The sequence below is a fragment of the Rhinolophus sinicus genome, linkage group LG03 (assembly GCF_036562045.2).
Source record: "Rhinolophus sinicus isolate RSC01 linkage group LG03, ASM3656204v1, whole genome shotgun sequence".
NCBI lineage: Eukaryota > Metazoa > Chordata > Mammalia > Chiroptera > Rhinolophidae > Rhinolophus > Rhinolophus sinicus.
In genome coordinates, this window is record NC_133753.1 from 154,591,959 (window position 1) to 154,609,458 (window position 17,500).

General features: G+C 37.5%; 1 protein-coding gene across 1 annotated transcript in view; it reads right to left on the bottom strand.

Moving 5' to 3' along the window:
• MCCC2 (methylcrotonyl-CoA carboxylase subunit 2) overlaps window positions 1-17,500 on the bottom strand; it is a 55,110-nt gene that overhangs the window by 14,071 nt on the left and 23,539 nt on the right. The window contains exons 7-11 of the mRNA XM_019728086.2: window positions 16,113-16,226; window positions 12,483-12,547; window positions 6,163-6,262; window positions 5,957-6,052; window positions 2,064-2,136 (exon numbers count right to left, since the gene is read on the bottom strand). Coding sequence (XP_019583645.1) covers window positions 2,064-2,136; window positions 5,957-6,052; window positions 6,163-6,262; window positions 12,483-12,547; window positions 16,113-16,226 — 448 coding nt within the window. The remainder of the gene's footprint in view (window positions 1-2,063; window positions 2,137-5,956; window positions 6,053-6,162; window positions 6,263-12,482; window positions 12,548-16,112; window positions 16,227-17,500) is intronic.

Consider the following 17,500-nt stretch of genomic DNA (forward strand, 5'->3'; position numbering starts at 1 on the left):
GAAACACTGATTTGATGGTCACCCAGATTTCTTTTCATCTTTCAGGCCTAAAGTCTATGCTGCACACCCTAAGTGCAATGCCACTTACAGAGGCAATGCAGAGAGGTGAACTTCCCAGAAGGCCTAGCGATCAACTTAGAGTCCTGCCCCACCCACCAAAGGAGCTGGGAATCTCACCTATCTCTCAGCAGTAAGGTGCTACAGTGAAGGTATACTGCCCTCTAACTGCCCTCGTAGCTATTTAGACTTTCAACCCACCCCTAGCCCTGCCTGAGATCTCCAGGCACAGGACCTGCTGAGTAGGGTGCTATACTAGGCACCCCCATGGAAGAAACACCTTCACCAGCTTCCCATGGACCAAACAGGAAAGCAAAATGTCCAAGAAACTACTAGAGCCAACATATGGCAAGTGTAAACCCCTAAGAGCTGCCAGGGACACCTGATCCTCAGAAAAATCTGTTCTTCCCCCTCCTCATTCGCTCCCCCCCTTATAGCTCCCTCCTCTCATACCCCCCTAATCCTCATCCCCTCTCCCCCTCTCATCCCCTGACCCTCTCATCCCCCAATCCTCATCCCCCTCCCCTTATCTCCGTCCCTCTCTTCCCCCTCATCCCCCCACGCTCTTATCACCCTCCACACCCTCACCTTCCCATCACCCCTCACCCTCTCATCCCCCTCATCCTCATTCCCCTCCCCTTACCTCCCTCCCCTCTCATTCCCCCTTACCCTCTCATCACCCTCCACACCCCCTCACCTTCTCATCCCCCCTCACCCTCTCATCCCTCCTCACCCTCATTTCCCCCACTCTCTCATTGTCCCCTCACACTTTCATCACCCACCTCACCCTCTCAATGCTCCTGCACCCTCTCATTTTCCTCCCTCACCCTCTCACTCCCCTCTTCTTCTCACTCCCCTCCCCTTTCCCCAACCTTATTTGAATTCCAGTACAGTCAAGAAGAGATAGAGGAAACTGGATATATCCCTAGTGTTCCAGTGAGCAAAGGTGCCACAAGACTTTTAGCAAATACAGGACACACACATCAAAATAGATGACAAAGACAGCCATCCATCTGTGAGAAAGCAGCAGTAACAGCTCTGACTTGCTTTAAACTGCTGCACAATGAGGGTTCCATCCTGAACTATTTAGTGACAAATCCTGTCTATATATCAGACAAAAAGCCCTTAATCACTTAAACACCGAAATACAACAACATAAATTCCACTCTCAGTGTGAACCCTTCTCTTGCTCCTAAATCAGACCAGGAGAAAGTGCTGTGACTTATCCTTAAGCCTCAAAGTATGTTTGCAATTTGGAATTTGGCAGTTAGTTGTTTCTTCTACCCTGATATGTTGTCTTCAGACTAACAGCTATATTTTCGAGCTTTTATAAGACCAAATAAAATGCCCACATTTGTTTTGCCATTTGTCCAAAATAGATTATTACGGGTCTAGCATCTATGTTTCAAATATTTTTCTTCAAAGGCCTACAAATTTAACACTTCAGATGAATGAATGAACTTTTATAAACATCCTTATTTTGTTTTTTCAGGCGTGGTATTCTGTCCTGTATTCTTAATCTAGTGTTTGCATAAATCAGCATAAAACCTACACAGAGGCCTGTCAGAAGGCTTAACTCAGGCTACATCCTTTGGAGAAGACTTAAATAGCGTATGAAACTTGCCAGGTAAATTGGAGACTAAAGAATAAAGTAAACAGTGCTCAAATTTTCAAAATAAATACATTTATCCAGAGAAACAAAAAGAGCTACAAACATTTCTGCTCATTTTGCTATGATAAGAAACTTTTTATACAGCTAATGCCACAGAGTCAAAGATAAGGGCCTACACCACAGCATCTAAACATCATCATTTTAAACTCTCTGGATCCATGAAGCTGTTCAGCTACAAATTATCTTTATAAATCAGCTCCTTTGAACACTGACTCACACATTTGTACTGCTCTAAATAACAAAGCTCACGTCAAGTGCATTAAAGCTTTGAGACAAGACATCACTTATTTTCCAAGCATCAGAAAATGTTCACATTTTCAGTTCATCTTTATACCTGTAACTAATGTGTCTCCATATAAGGCTTTGAACTCATTGAATCTGCTTCCATCCACGATTCTAGCAATGACCTAAGAGGAAAAATAACAATGTCCCTGAGAAATTATATTACAAAAGAATTGTTGCATTAAAGTTATTTATAAGGAAAACAAATTCAGAGTGAAGTTGTTACTTTCACAAAATTTCACCCCACACAGAAAATCTCGCTAGTATTTCACTCTGTATGCATGGTTAATGCCCCAAAGTCATTCTGGGCTCAGATTTTACACTTCACCATAAAAGCAACAGCACCATGTTGCATACCAGAGAAGCAGAGAGACTCTGTGGGCTGGTTGCTAGTCGCAAAGCCTCAGTGGCTGTTCAAATGTCTTGGGTGAGGGTCAGGGATTCTATCAGAAAGCAAGGTATGGAGCTTAGACTCAGAAGACTAAAGCTCCAACCTAAGGTAGCGCATGTGATTTGTGTGTCCTGGAGTAAGTCATCTAACCCCTCTGAGTCTCAGCTGTCACTTCTGCAAAGATGGGACAAAGTTGTGAAGTTGTGATGACCTAGTAGTAAAGGAACCGAAGAAACTAATGCTGAGATGAAGAACCATCTCGGACTCCCAGATCTAGCACTGAGAAACAAGACTCACAGGCTGGTTACCTAAAATCCTCTCAGCCTCAGCTTCCTCATCTGTTGCTGTTGTTGTTGTTTTAAATAATAATACTTAAAAAGTGCTAACTACAGCACACTTCCTGGCTGCTACTAAAAGGTAGCTGTTATTATCAAGCCTTTGTAGAGGTTCAGAACAGGCCTACCTGAGATGTCCTACTGTGGCACGCGGATTACTTTGAGCTGAAGGCAACTAAGACCCTGTGGGCTCACGAGAAACTTTTACCTCTCCCTTAAAGAATGTAAATTTGGGGCCTTGCCCATAATAAGAGTCATCACCAGAAATAACTTTTTATGACCGATCTATAAGACAGGGCAAACTTCTAATTACTGAACATATGTTCTTACTGTCCTGCAAATGACCTTCCTCTCCCATGAAGCTCCAAGACACCTTACCTCATTCTTAGCTCAAAATGCCATATATACCTCATTTTGTTTTTTATCCCTGAACCGGTCTCTGATTCTCTCATGTATGTTGGGTTCTCCTACATAATATACAGAAGGTGTCAAAAAAATGTATACACATTTAAGAAAGTAAAAAACTATTAAAATTGTAATACTCAATATATACCGATAACAAAAGATGAATGCAAGTCACGTTTGACTTCTGCAATTACCAGAGGCGCTCAAAGTGGTTACCATCAGCATCCAGACACTTCTGATTATGGCAAACTACTGCTTGAGCAACGTTGACCAAAGTGTCCACTTGTATACATTTTCTGGCACCCCCGTCAGTATAATTAAATTTGGTTATTTTTCTCTTTTTGAATCTCATCTGCCCCATGTAGATTTAATTCTTAGATCAGCCAGAAGAACCTTAATGGGTAGAGGAAAGTTTCTTCCTCTCTCACACCTTCAATAAAAGTTCATTGATTGTGAATCTGATATAACCGAATGATCAACCCACATATACCAGGGTGCCAAAAAAATGTACACACATGACTTGTATTCATCTTTTGTTATTGGTATATATTGAGTACTACAATTTTAATACAGTGTTTTCCTTTCTTAAAATGTATATACATTTTTTTGGCACCCTCTGTATATAACTAATCTAAAAGGAGTAGAAATTACTAAATAATTTATCCTTGGGGTTCATCATTATGCATCAGAGCTATTTCAAAGAGTTCCAAACATAAAGCATATTCCAAATTTCTTCAGAAACTATTTTAGATGATACACGTCATTTTTCTATCTAATTTGAACTTCCTTTTTCCTATTTACCACATCACTCTAATTTGCAAGATGCAAAGGCTGAAAAATGAGTGACTGCTTCCCAGTATCTTTCTTTCCAAAAAGCAAAAGTTTCTTTGAACTATTTTTTAGTTATTTTCCTAAAAGGTCCAATTATATAATGGAAATATTAACAGTTATCTGTTCTAAGTGCTATGTGCCACCAAAATTGCATCTTTTAAAAAACAATCAACACATAACCACCATTCTTCCTGGCAAAGATAAAGCGGCTCAAAGGGCACAGCAACCTAGCACCACGTAGTGTGAAACTACTTTCTAATTGCTTTATGATGAACACCACTCAGCCATATAAAACATAGTAACTCATCTTCACAAAGACTCAAACTTCAGAAAGTAGACACAGTACATATTAGTAGCACAACTATTCCTATATGTAAAAGCTGAAACTGATGCTCAGGGTTTCCATCCCAGTACCACTGACTAGGGAGACGAGGACTGGCGTCTGGGCTTTCTGACTCCTATTCCAGTTCTACCCCACAGATCAATATACTAGAAAGACTTCCATACAAAGCTAATTTGCTATTACAGAAAAATGTAATAAATTGTCATTACAAGGATGCACATGAGCTAGCAGAAGGTGAAAGTCCAGGATACTATTTAAAAAGGCAAGAGACTATCTTTATAAGAAGATCTCCATTAAAATGAAATGGAACTACTTTGAAGGCATGGATTTGCATCTGTTTTTTTGCTCATTTCTGTGCCCCAGGTACATGAAATAATACCTTCATAGAAAAAGTACTTAATAAATACTGTTGAATAAATGAAAAAAAGTGTTTATGCTTAAGAGGATGAATTCTTAGCTATCTAGAAAATTCGGCTATCTGGAACTACTCATTTTTCAGGCACATCAGATTGTAAGTACCATTTTTTTTGTGCCTGTAATCAGTTGGAAAGTCAAACTAAAATCCTAATTCTAAAACTTACAGTTAACTAAGTCATCTTGCCAAACTGAAGCTGCATAAAAATCCAGGATTTAAGACCCTCTAACAATAGTAAGGTATTGCCTAAAATAAGTAACTCTATATATCTGTAAATGGGATATTATAGCTATCAGTTCATTCGAAAAAATATTTACTGAGTGCCTACCATGTTGCCAGGTACTATCATAGGAATTAGGACATAGGCATGGAAAATGTTTCATGAAAAACTTTTAAATAATGGGCAAATATTTATAATTTAAATTGGGAAAAGCAGAATTCATTTATGTGTATACATATATATATATACATATATATATATAATCTCAACTACATAAAAATGTATACACATAAGCCAAAATACCAAAATATTACCAGCGTTCTCTGGATTGTAGAATTATAAGTAATTTTATGTTTTTCTATATTATCTACATTTTTTACAATTAGTACAATAATAGTTTCATTATTGAAAAAGTAACAAAATATGAAGGCAGAATCTGATATTATGGTAATTTTCTAATTTAAAAAATATTCTCCCAGCTCTGGATACTGAACAAAATGAAAGACTACATGCTATTATATATGCAAACACTAAAAATTGTCAATCTAGGCTAGAAAAGACTAGGTCAACTATCTGTAACCATAGCAACATCCACTGGAATCAAAAGTCTAATCTTTGCTAATACAATTATTGATCTAAAAGGATATGTTTATCTTTCAACAACTTACTGACATTTCATCTATTTCCTGAAATAAGAACATTGAAAAGAAATGTTAATAGCGGAAGTTGCCCTCCATCATTCCTAATGTTCACAGGTATTATTTAGGAATAAACCAAGCTGTCATTGTTCAATGAAAACTTCCCAATAATTAAGAATCCCCCCCCCCACTTCATGTGTATCAATGATACCTACACTATAGAAAGATACCTTTCCCTTAAATGTCACTCCTGACCGAATCCACCACAGTTCCTGGGCATGAATATATCTAAACAACCTTTAGTTTTAAAAATGGATACACACATAAAGAGACTGACAGAAAGGTTTACAGCTCAAAGTTTACATGCCTCTCGGACATCAAAGTTCCTCTTAAGGTTAGCACCAACTATTCCGTACAATTCATCAGCAGGAAATAAAGGATCCTCAGAAGGCTCAATGGTAACCTGCAGAAAATAGAAAAATCATATTAACAAATTTAAGACATTATTTCAAGACAACTTAAGCCAAAATGCTTTTCAGGAAAATAAAAGATAAAAGAACATATCCTACTCACATCCAATTTCTTCTGATAATTTAGATTCCTCACAATCTTCCTAGTTAAGTGAAGGGCGTGATTATCATCCAAAGCATAGTAGTCAGTGACTCCAGACTTTCTACAGAGTAAAACACACTAAATAATCAGAAAAGGAAAAGGAAAATAATTAAATATCTTAAACCCCAAATAGCTTCTCTCATCTAAGGATGACATTAATTTTTACTTCCAAAACACTTCAACAAATGTTACCTAATTTGATCTTCATAATGTCCCTGGCAAACATGGTGATGTCCCTGGTGTTATCCTTATTTCACAAACAGGAAAAACTAGGTACGCATAAGAACCTTGCCCTAGGACCACCAGTAGCTGCAGAAGAACCCACGCCTTCTATGTCTCAGTCTTGATCTCCTTCTACTAGACCATGGCCTTGCTGACGAGGACTCCTATTTAATGCTCATGCCAGGCAACTCAAATACAACTCTATGTGACAAAGTTCAACCACAGATGGCGCAACGTTGTGATGCTGTTGTTAACAAAACGTGTTTTTTCCTAACTGAGCTCCTAATGAAGATGCCAGCTATGGCCTCTCGTTTCTGAGAAACTGCTGAGCCCCCTCCTTACAAAGTGATACCCAGTTTTAAGCTGCAGCAGGGTAACAAACACAAAGGCTTCAAAACATTATCCCTCACACCATGGCTAAAAATGCGTATTAATAAAGTGCTTCTGTGATAAAGGGCCATGGACGTTCCAGTTCAATTTCAAATTCAGTGTGAATGAAGCTTGCTCTGGTTATTAGTTCTGTTCTGATTACATGGCTTGTTATTTCAGATGTAGATATGACATGACTTTCTAATAAAGTATAAGAAAACCATAAAGTCGGGCAAAAATAGATACTGAAAAAAATAGAATTTGGCTCATTTTATGAATAAGGACTAAGCAGCTGTGATCTAAATTTTGATGTCTTGGCTAGGGAAAATGCTAAATCCTTGGGAGACATTTCTTAAAATTGGGCTCTCATAGTGGTTTAATGTTACTCTCCACCTCTGAATAAGAGCAGAGACCATATTTACTCCTCATTATGGCCCTCCAATGGCTTTGCAAATGGCAGCCCCTTCCGTTTCTGTAATACAACATTTACAATTGACCACATCTTTTAAATGCTACATACGCAATGCTAGCTACAATTGCTGACTTTTGGCTACACTAGTAATCCAGAATGCAAATAAAAGCAGAAAAAACTGCTTCCAAATCAGTAAGTGTTTAAAATAAAATGCTTTCTTTTAAAAACTGCCTAGTATGAGGCAGCTGGATGGTTCAGTGGGTTAGAGTACGAGTTCTGAACAACAGGGTTGCTGGTTCGATTCTCATATGGACCAGTGAGCTGCACCCTCTACAACTAGATTGAAGACAATGAGCTGCCTTGAGCTGCAGGAGGGGCGGCTGGATGGCTCAGTTGGTTAGAGTGCGAGCTCTCAACAACAAGGTTGCTGGTTCAATTCTGGGATGGTGGGCTGCACCCCCTGCAACTAAGATTGAAAATGGTGACTGGACTTGGAGCTGAGCTGCAACCTCCACAACTAGATTGAAGGACAAGGACTTGGAGCTGATGGGCCCTGGAGAAACACACTGTTCCCCAATGTTTCCCAATTAAAAAGAAGTAAAATTGAAATTAAAAAAATAAAAACTGCCTAGTATTAGGTCACAAAATAAGCCTCAATAAATTAAAAAAGACTGAAATTATATCAAGCATATTTTCTGATCACAATGGCATGAAATTAGAAATGAACTGCAGGAAAAAAAACTGGAGATTAAGCACCAGGCTTCTGAACAACCATTGGATCACAGAGGCAATCAAACAGGAAATCAAAAACTACCTTGAGAAAATGAAAATGAAAACACAACCTTACAAAATCCATGGGATGCAACAAAAGCAGTTTAAGAGGAACGTTTATAGTTATACAGGTCTATCTCAAGAAATAGGAAAACAACACCAAATAAACAATCTAAACTTACACCTAAAGAAACAAGAAAAAGAGGAACAAACAAAACCCAAAGTAAGCAGAAGGAAGGAAATAATAAAGATCAGAGCAGAGATAAATGAAATAGAAAAATAGAAAACATTAATGAACCTAAGATCTGCTTCTTTGAGAGGATAAATAAAACTGACAGGCCTCTAGCAAGACTCATCAAGAAGAGAGATAAAACAAATCAATAAAATCAGAAATGAAAAAGGAGAGATTACAACCGACACCACAGAAATACAAAGGATCATTAAAGAATACTATGAACAATTATATGCCATCAAATTTGACAGTCTAGAAGAAATGGATAAATTCTTAGAAACATACAACCTTTCAAAAATAAAGGAAGAAACAGAGAATCTGAACAGGCCAATTACTAGCGATGAAATTGAAGCAGTAACCAAAACACTCCCAACAAACAAAAACCCAGGACCAGATGGCTTCACAGGTGAATTCTACCAAACATTTAAAGAAAAGTTAGTACCTATCCTTCTCAAACTATTCCAAAAAATTGTAGAGGAAGGAACACTTCCAAACTCATTCTACGAGGCCAGCATCACCCTGATACCAAAACCACACAAAGACTCCACAAAGAAATAATTATAGGCCAATATCCCTGATGAACCCACATGGAAAATTCTCAATAAAATACTAGCAAACGGAATTCAACAGTATAGTAAAAAGATTATACACCATGATCAAATGGGATTTATGAGGGATGTAAGGATGGTTCAAAGTCTGCAAAACAATTAATGTGATTCATCACATCAACAAAACCGAGGATAAAAATCCTATGATTATCTCAATAGATGCAGAAAAACCATTTGACAAAATTCAACACCCATTTATGATTAAAATAAAACTCTCAACAACATGGGTATAGAAGAATCTTACCTCACCTTGTTAAAGGCTATGCTATGTATGACAAACCCACAGCTAACATCATACTCAATGGTGAAAAGCTTTCAGTTCTAAGATCAGTGGCCAACAAACATATGAAAAGATGCACAACATCACTAATCATCAGGGAAATGCAAATCAAAACCACAGTGAGATACCACCTCACACCAGGCAGAATGGCTATTATCAAAAAGTCAACAGATAACAAGTGTTGGTGAGGATGTAGAGAAAAGGGAATCCTTGTGCACTGCTGGTGTTACTGCAAAATGGTGCAGCCCCTATGGAAAACAGTATAGATACACTGTTTTCAAAAAACTAAAAACAAATATGCCCTATGACTCAGCAATTCCACTTCTAGGTATTTATCCCCAAAAAACAAGAACAGTAGTTTGAGAAGATATGTGCATGTCTATGTGCTCTGCAGCATTATTTACAACAGCCAAGATATGGAAGCAACCTAGATGCCCACCGACAGATGAATGGATAAAGAAGATGTGGCATATATACTGTATTTTGCTGTGTATAATGCGCACTTTTATGCCCAAATTTATGAGGAAAAACTAAGGATGTACATTATACATGGGTAGTACTGATTCCATATCTGAATAAATGTTTTTAACTCTTTTATACAGATATGCACAAATGTTTTTAACTCTTTTATTTATGCTTATGAGTTAAAAGTGTAACTTTAGAAATCAATAATGATATCCATGTGCAAAATAATACTCTGGAATACGATAATTGGTTTTGTTGAACTTACGATAAACTTGGAACAATGAAGAGTTCTTGCCCTTCTATGATGCATAAATATCATAAATTTGTTACCGGTACCTAAAATTTCTTATACCTTGTATCTGTTGTTGTGTTTTGTAATTATTTGTTACATAAAATTTCTTGTACCATAACATGTTAGAAAATAATTGCTAAAATTCCTTTATAATACAAAAAACAAGTATCTAAATGTAAACAAATAAAAATTTGAATTAAAAAATTAAAAGAAAAGTTTTTCCCTAAAAGTTTGGGCCAAAAATATGGGTGCAAATTATACACAGGATCACATTATATATGGCAAAATACAGTGTGTGTGTGTGTGTGTACACATATATACATTACATATATGTACACATATATGTATATACAGATGCATATATGTGTATATGCACACATATGTATATACATGTATACATATATGTACATATATGTATATACACACAAACACAATGGAATATTATGTAGCAATAAAAAAAGAATAAAACTTTGCCATTTGCAACAACGTGGATGGATCTAGTGGGTATTATGCTAAGTGAAATAAGTCAGAGAAAGACAAATACTGTATGGTTTCACTTATATGTGGAATCCGAAAACAAAACAAACAAACAAAACAAAAACAGATTCATGGAAACAGAGACCAAAGGGATGGTTACCACAAGGGAGGGGGTGGGGGGATGGGTGAAAAGGGGAAGGGGAATACAGTCAGTAATGTGATTAAGTTCACATGATGACAAATGATTACTAGAATTAGTGGGGTGATCACATTGTAAGGTATAAAAATGTCAAATCAGTATACTATACATGTGAAACTAATATAACCAATGTAAGATTATATACCAACTATACTTAAATAAAAAAATAAAATAAAAATGAAAAAAATGTATTTATTTATTTGGAAAGAAAGAAAGAAAAAGAAAGAAAGAAAAGAAAGAAAGAAAGAAAGAAAGAAAGAAAGAAAGAAAGAAAGAAAGAAAGAAAGAAAGAAAGAAAGAAAGAAAGAAAGAAACTGCCTAGTAGTTAGCAATAGAACAAGAAAGAGAAAGCTTTGATGAGCCACTATATTATGCCTTTGTGTCCAATTAACTCCTACGGATGACTAATCTGAGTTATAAATATGTATTTATAAAGACAGAGAGAACTCAAAGCAATTTGTGACTAGTAAATTGTATGACACTATTCCCCCAAAAAGAGCCACCACCACGTAATCTTTGTCCCATGATTTTAATATTAATAGAGTGTTTAGTATGCACCAGACACTGTGCTATGAGGTAGGAACTATTCCTATCTTCATTTAACACATGAGGAAATAAAACTCAGCAAGGTTAAGCAGTTTGTCTGGTCACAGGGGTAATAAGTGAAGTAAATGAAAGATGAATTCTAGAACCTACACCCTAAATTGATACACTGCCTACAGCTTTCATGGGCACAGATTACTTTTTTTAAACATTCAAAATTTTTAAAAAAAATTAATGCTCCTCAAACATTATCTTTATCTACTTTCCCTGATTAAGCACCTACAAACAATGGCAGTCCACTCTGTCCTGCACCCCACTCACCCTATTCTACCTGTGTCCCCTTTCTGTCCAGGTGAAAACATCCACTCCACTATCTCCCTGTAGCAGTCAGTAAATGACCAGATAAGAGAGTATCACTGCATCTCCACTCACACAGTTGTGCTCACCTAAATGAACAAGTATTCTGTTCAGACTCAGGTAGAAACTCAAGCTCTCCCTCTAAGCTTTTCTGTCTACCTCACCTCCACTCCAGTCATTCCCTTACTCGTTGCTCCTTTTGCCTCCAGTTGTGAAACTAGATCAGTAGTGATCAGTTGTCTCCCCTGCCTCCTAGCACCTGTATGCCTTATGCATCCCTTAGATAAGACCCCCATGGGACTTACCAAAACCCCACTCATTTGGTTTGAACTGACCAATATCTGGCCCTAGCCCAGGGACCCCAAAGCACTCCAACCTGGGACCCTATTAGAAACGTGTGCCCCAGGCTCCCTCTCCCTCTCCCTCTTCCCATGCTGCCTTGACCTTCCTGTGTGACCACTCGAGGCATGCCATGTACTTCCTCCAGGACCTGTGAATAATAAACTTCTCTATTTCAACTTCTCTTGTGGTCTGTTGTAGCACTGTGGCTCCCGATCCAGCACCCTGTGCTCCACTTAACAAATGCTAATTTAACAAAATCATAACAGCTACACACCGCTGGGCCTGATCAACCTTCCATATGCTCTCCCTACATTTCTCCTTAGTAAGCCGTTTCTCATACACACATTTATATAGTTTTTTGGTAATTATTTGTTTATTGCCCACCTTCCTGACTAGAATGCAAACTCCTTAAGGTCAAAGACAATGCATATCTTCTCTCAAATATCTAAAACAGTGCCTGACACATGACAGGTGGTTGAGGGATGTTTGTTAAGTAAGAAACCTACCTCCCCAGTCTTTGTACAATGAAAAAGCTGATGTTCTAGCATAAAAATGCAACTCTACAGTTCAAAGAACTGAACACTAAAACAGCAGATCAACAACAAATAAAAGTGTGGTTTGTCTGGCAAGTTTGACACTTGGAAAAATACTTTAAAGTGTTTTAAAACAAGTGAAAATCAATCCTGGAAAGAAACAACTGCTTCCGTTTCACCTGCAGTGAAGATCAGCACCTCCGAGATCCTCCGCTGACACCTCTTCTCCAGTTGCTGCTTTAACCTACGGCAAGGAGAACAGTCAATGGTGAGTCAGCCCATCCGAGACATAAAAATGCTTTCCTAACATGCACCACCCAACCTGACTATACCTACAACTTTCTTTCACAGAGCTGAAGAACATTTTGTTTTCTAATTCCACCCACCTAGCAAACCTAGATCATATTTTCTCTAGTCTACAGATGAAAAATCTGAACCCAGAGTCACTGAGGAAGTTGCCCCCAGCTCCTGAGCACGTGACGGAATTTGATCTGAACCCAGGCACTTCTGGCCAGAAAGCCTGCCCTCTCCCCTACGTTAGGCTGCCTCCGTGCACGGCACAGCCTTCTTGTCTGGGCACGTGCTGCTGCCACTGCCTAGGCTCCCTTCTCCCTCTCGTTCACCTGGTGAATCCCTGCTTATCCTTCAAGCCCCACCTGCTCTGTGGCTTTCCCTGACCCACCCAGACCTTTTCATCATTAATGATACTGCACAGTATTAATACAGCAATGCTTGTTTATCCATCGTCCAAGAGTATTCCGCTTACACCTCCAACATGGCACTTGCCAGACTGTATCAGTAATTCGCATGTGTCTCTGTCATCTCTATACTGCGAGTTCCTTGGTGGCAGGAACTGTGATTTATTCATCTTTGAACACTCAATAAATGTACTGAAGTAATGACTTTATTTCACCTATGCTGAAAAACTCGTCTTAAAACAAAGTCTTAAAGGTGTAATATCTTTAAGATGGGAAAAAATATCTAAGATTACTCATATCTAAGATTCAGCAGAATATGACCAAAAAGAAAGAAACCTCAAGTAATAAATTAAGAATGACTTAATTACAGCCTGAGAAATTCTAACAGGTAAAAGAAAGAGAAATCATTTAGTTCTAAATGCCAATGTGATCCTGTAGGAATTGCTTATTGATTTCTACTTCTTTGAGTTGATTGATTTGTTTCTTTTTCTTCAAACAGGAAAAACTTTAATTAGAATAATGAACATTAAAATACAGCATAGAAATGACTTATTCACTACATCGAAAGCTCTGTCTTAAATAAAAAATTATTCCATGGGGAGAGGAAATTAAAATTTTTATCTCCAATAATTCCATATGCAGACCTAAATTTCTGGTTCTCTGCTTCCCAAAAAAATTCAGTGTAAAATAGCATTCAGACCAGACAATAACTAATTATAAGAGGTGTCTGGATATTTAAAATTGTTAAAGGAATAAACAACCAATATACTATGTTTATTTTCAGGGATGTGACTAAGAAAATAAAAATTTGTCATTGGTTAATATTTGTTGAACACCCACAACATTTGATACAGTGATAGGTGCAAAAAGAAAATTAAAATAGCTCATTCTATTAAATAACAAGTTCAGAAGATAAACAAAAGACAGGAAAACAAAAAGCTCCTTCAAAAACTTGTCTTATAACTATGCATTTTTTCAATCATTTTAAGCTACTGAAAACTATAGCAACTCAACCCCACATTGTGTGTGAAACCTACAAAGCCTTTTCTCAATTTTCAGTAAAGGCAGTGTCAAAATTTAGAATTCTCAAGAAGATGAGGCTGCTGCTGCTTGACTTACTACCTGCAAACAAGTCTTTTGATGGTAGACTACTGAACAAAGTTCAGTTCTGTGACAGAACTGCAGACTTCTCTGGCTGCTAAGTTGCTTCTTTCTAAGGTACAAGTTAAACCTGAATCCACTGATAATTGCTGACTTTTAGACAAAATCTCTGGGGAAAAATTAGCATTATTCTATGATGCTGCTGCCTATATTCCCAAAAAGATGTTTCAAGTTTTACTCATATCTTTATTCATTCTCTAATAAAAAATAAACAAGAACTACTCATGAAAGTTTGTACCCTTTACCATACAAAGGTAAATTTTCAGTGGCTCTTCCTGTCATTAACTAATGATAGCTATCACATAAAGCTAGAGAAGTATTAAAGAATAATAAACACCACAGGCTTTTTGAATTATGCCTTGAGACTTTTACCACATTTGAAATGGCAGCTCTTCACACTTACTTGATCCTCAAAAGTTATTAAAAATTAACAGGATCATTTGGAAAATACACTTATTTCACATCAAACCATAATCTCTTTTTAACATTCTTTTTAATAAGTGTGTGTTAATATTCCAAAACCAAAGATTCTTTGACAGACTTTTGAAGCAATAAACTTACTTTCTGAGATAGAATTCACATACTGTAAAGCTCACCATTTAAAGTATACAGTTCAGTGCTTTTCAGTATATTCACAAACTGTGCAACCATCACCACTACCCAACTCCAGAACATCTCCTCACTCTGGAAAGACACCCCGTACTCATGAGCAGTCACTCCCCACTCCACCCTCCTCCCAGGACCTCGCAACTACTACGTAATATACTTTCTGTCTCTATGAATGTGCCTATTCTAAATATTTCATACAAGTAGAACTATACAGTATTTGTCACTTTGTTGTCTGGCATAATGTTTTCAAGGTTCATCCATGTTGTACCATGTGTCAGAACTTCATTTCCTTTTATGGATGAATCATACCCCATTGTCTATAGATTGTCTATTATTATAAATAATATTATTATCTATAGTTTATAGTTTTATAATGTGACATTTTTCTTTTTACTGATTTAATATTCTTGGATTTTACTTATATAATGGGACATTTTGTCGTAAGGTGCAGTGATGACCTGTGTCTTCACCTACCCTCTATCCCTTTGAACTCTAAGATCATATTGTGATATAAACACAGCAGAGTGATGACTGCGGAAAATCACTGGAATGGAGCTGACCAAAGGAGAGGTGAGGGAGAGCCAGGATGATATAATCCAGTCTAGTCCTGCATCACAGGCCCGTGACCAGTGAGGTTGCACAGGGTCCCCTCTCGAAAGGGTCCTGTGCTTGGAGTTTAACGCTCAGTAGTCGTCCTACTGAAATTCTAATTTATCTTTGAATTTGTGTTGTGTAAGTGAAGTCTGACAGGGCAATGGGGCATATGTGTTGGGGTTTAGAGCCTCAGCCCTTGGTCAGTCTGCCTCCTATCATCTCCCGGGGATGGGGTCTTGGCTCCCTGCTAACTGATGCCTGCTCTACCTTCTCCTCCCCACCCCTGCCTAGCAACTGTTACATCTGCCCCCAGGGAAGGCCTGGCACGGCGTGGGATCAGGGGTCAGGCATGCACCCCACGGTGTCACAGGGTGGACGACAGCACGTCATCACTGTTCTGGGCTGGCAGTGCTGAGTTATGTTCTCCAGCAGATGACTCGGTGCGGGTATGAGCTAAGGGCTAGCCTTTCACCCATTCCCCATCTAGGTACTAAGCAAATCCTGGCATGGAGGCTGCCTACCCTTGGGGGGTCACGTGTCCACTGGGAGTTGGGATAGTGGGCCCACTGAAAGCAGAGATAACCTGAGAGGGAAAAGATGAGAAAGCTCTGGAGATGGATGATGGTGATGGTTGCACAACAAAGTAAATATACTCAATGCCACAGAAATGTACACTTAAAAACGGTTAAAATGGTAAACTTTATATTATGTATATTTTTATTCAATCAACTGAGATTATGTTCTTACCAAGGGGGGTCCTCCCAAGAAAATGGTACCCTGCTTGCGTATAATGACATTTTCATCAGCCATTGCAGGCACATAGGCACCACCTGCTGTACAGGAACCCATGACCACCGCTATCTGGAATCCAAGCATACAAGAAACCCATGAGGTACAGCTCAAACAGCGAATTATACAGTTTCTGGATCTATAGTCCCATAACCATTGCAGTATCAAGGGATATTGCTAACTGGTCTCTGTACTTCATTTTAAAAATGGAGTCCACTAAACATTTGGAAAAGTTTCTTAACTTATTGTATCAAAGTATTTTGAAGGGCTTATGTCATACCTTCACAAAGTTTATGGACAATCTCCCTGTGAGGAAGAAGACTGGCAAGGTAGACCATTAGCCTAAGCAACTAATGGAGAGAAGAAACTCACAACCTACCCACAGATGAGCAAAACTGTATTAAACGGATAATTTTTAAATCAAATAATAGTAAGTCCTGTAAAAAAATGCCACTTAGTCACAGGAATACTGAAATTTTCCAAACGAGTGTTGTTAATACTTTGTGTTATCCTGAATATGATATAAAAGCTTAAAAAATATTCTTACTTAGAGATTAGTATGACACAAAGAACAACAAATATGGGTTTGACAGATTACCCCTAGATAGGAATAAATAATATCACAAAGAAAATTAAGCGAAGTACGTAATGGATGTTTTCTTAAATTATCATATGAAAGCAGTTTTTGTTACTAATTCCAATATTCCATCATTTTCCCTTATGGTCATACAAATATCTGTTTTGAAAACAAAAGACCACACTAGTATTAATCCAAAAATGGTAGGCAGCACAAGTTCATATTTTTATGTCTAAATGGCTATCACAAGAGCATTTTTTCTTATTTAATGTATGTTATTAAAAAATGGCTGTAATATTTGTCAACATGCTACAGAAATATTTATCACTTATTGTTTCTGCTTATCAATCACCCAGAAGTTTGTTTTCAAAATAGCGATGGCTAGAAAAACTCTTGCCAATGAGCACAAAAAAACATTCATCACAGGAGTGTTCATAACAGAGAAAATATGCAAATAACCAACATGTCCATCGATACAATATTTTGAATGTGTAAATGAATTATTGATAAATTCTTTAAAAATTGGAGGCAAAAATAACAAATAAAATGTTAACACTTCATAAATCCAAGCGGAGGGTACATGACTGCTCTGTTCTATAAGTCTCTGTACTTTCTACATGTCTGAAATATTTTATGGGCTTTTTCTTTAAGATTCTATCAGGAACAAAGGACACGATTTCACCTTCTCAGCTTGTTCTCTCAAAACTACTTCAGTACTAAAAAAAAAAAAAAAAAAAAAAAAAAAATGTCAAGGGAAGTAGAGAACAGT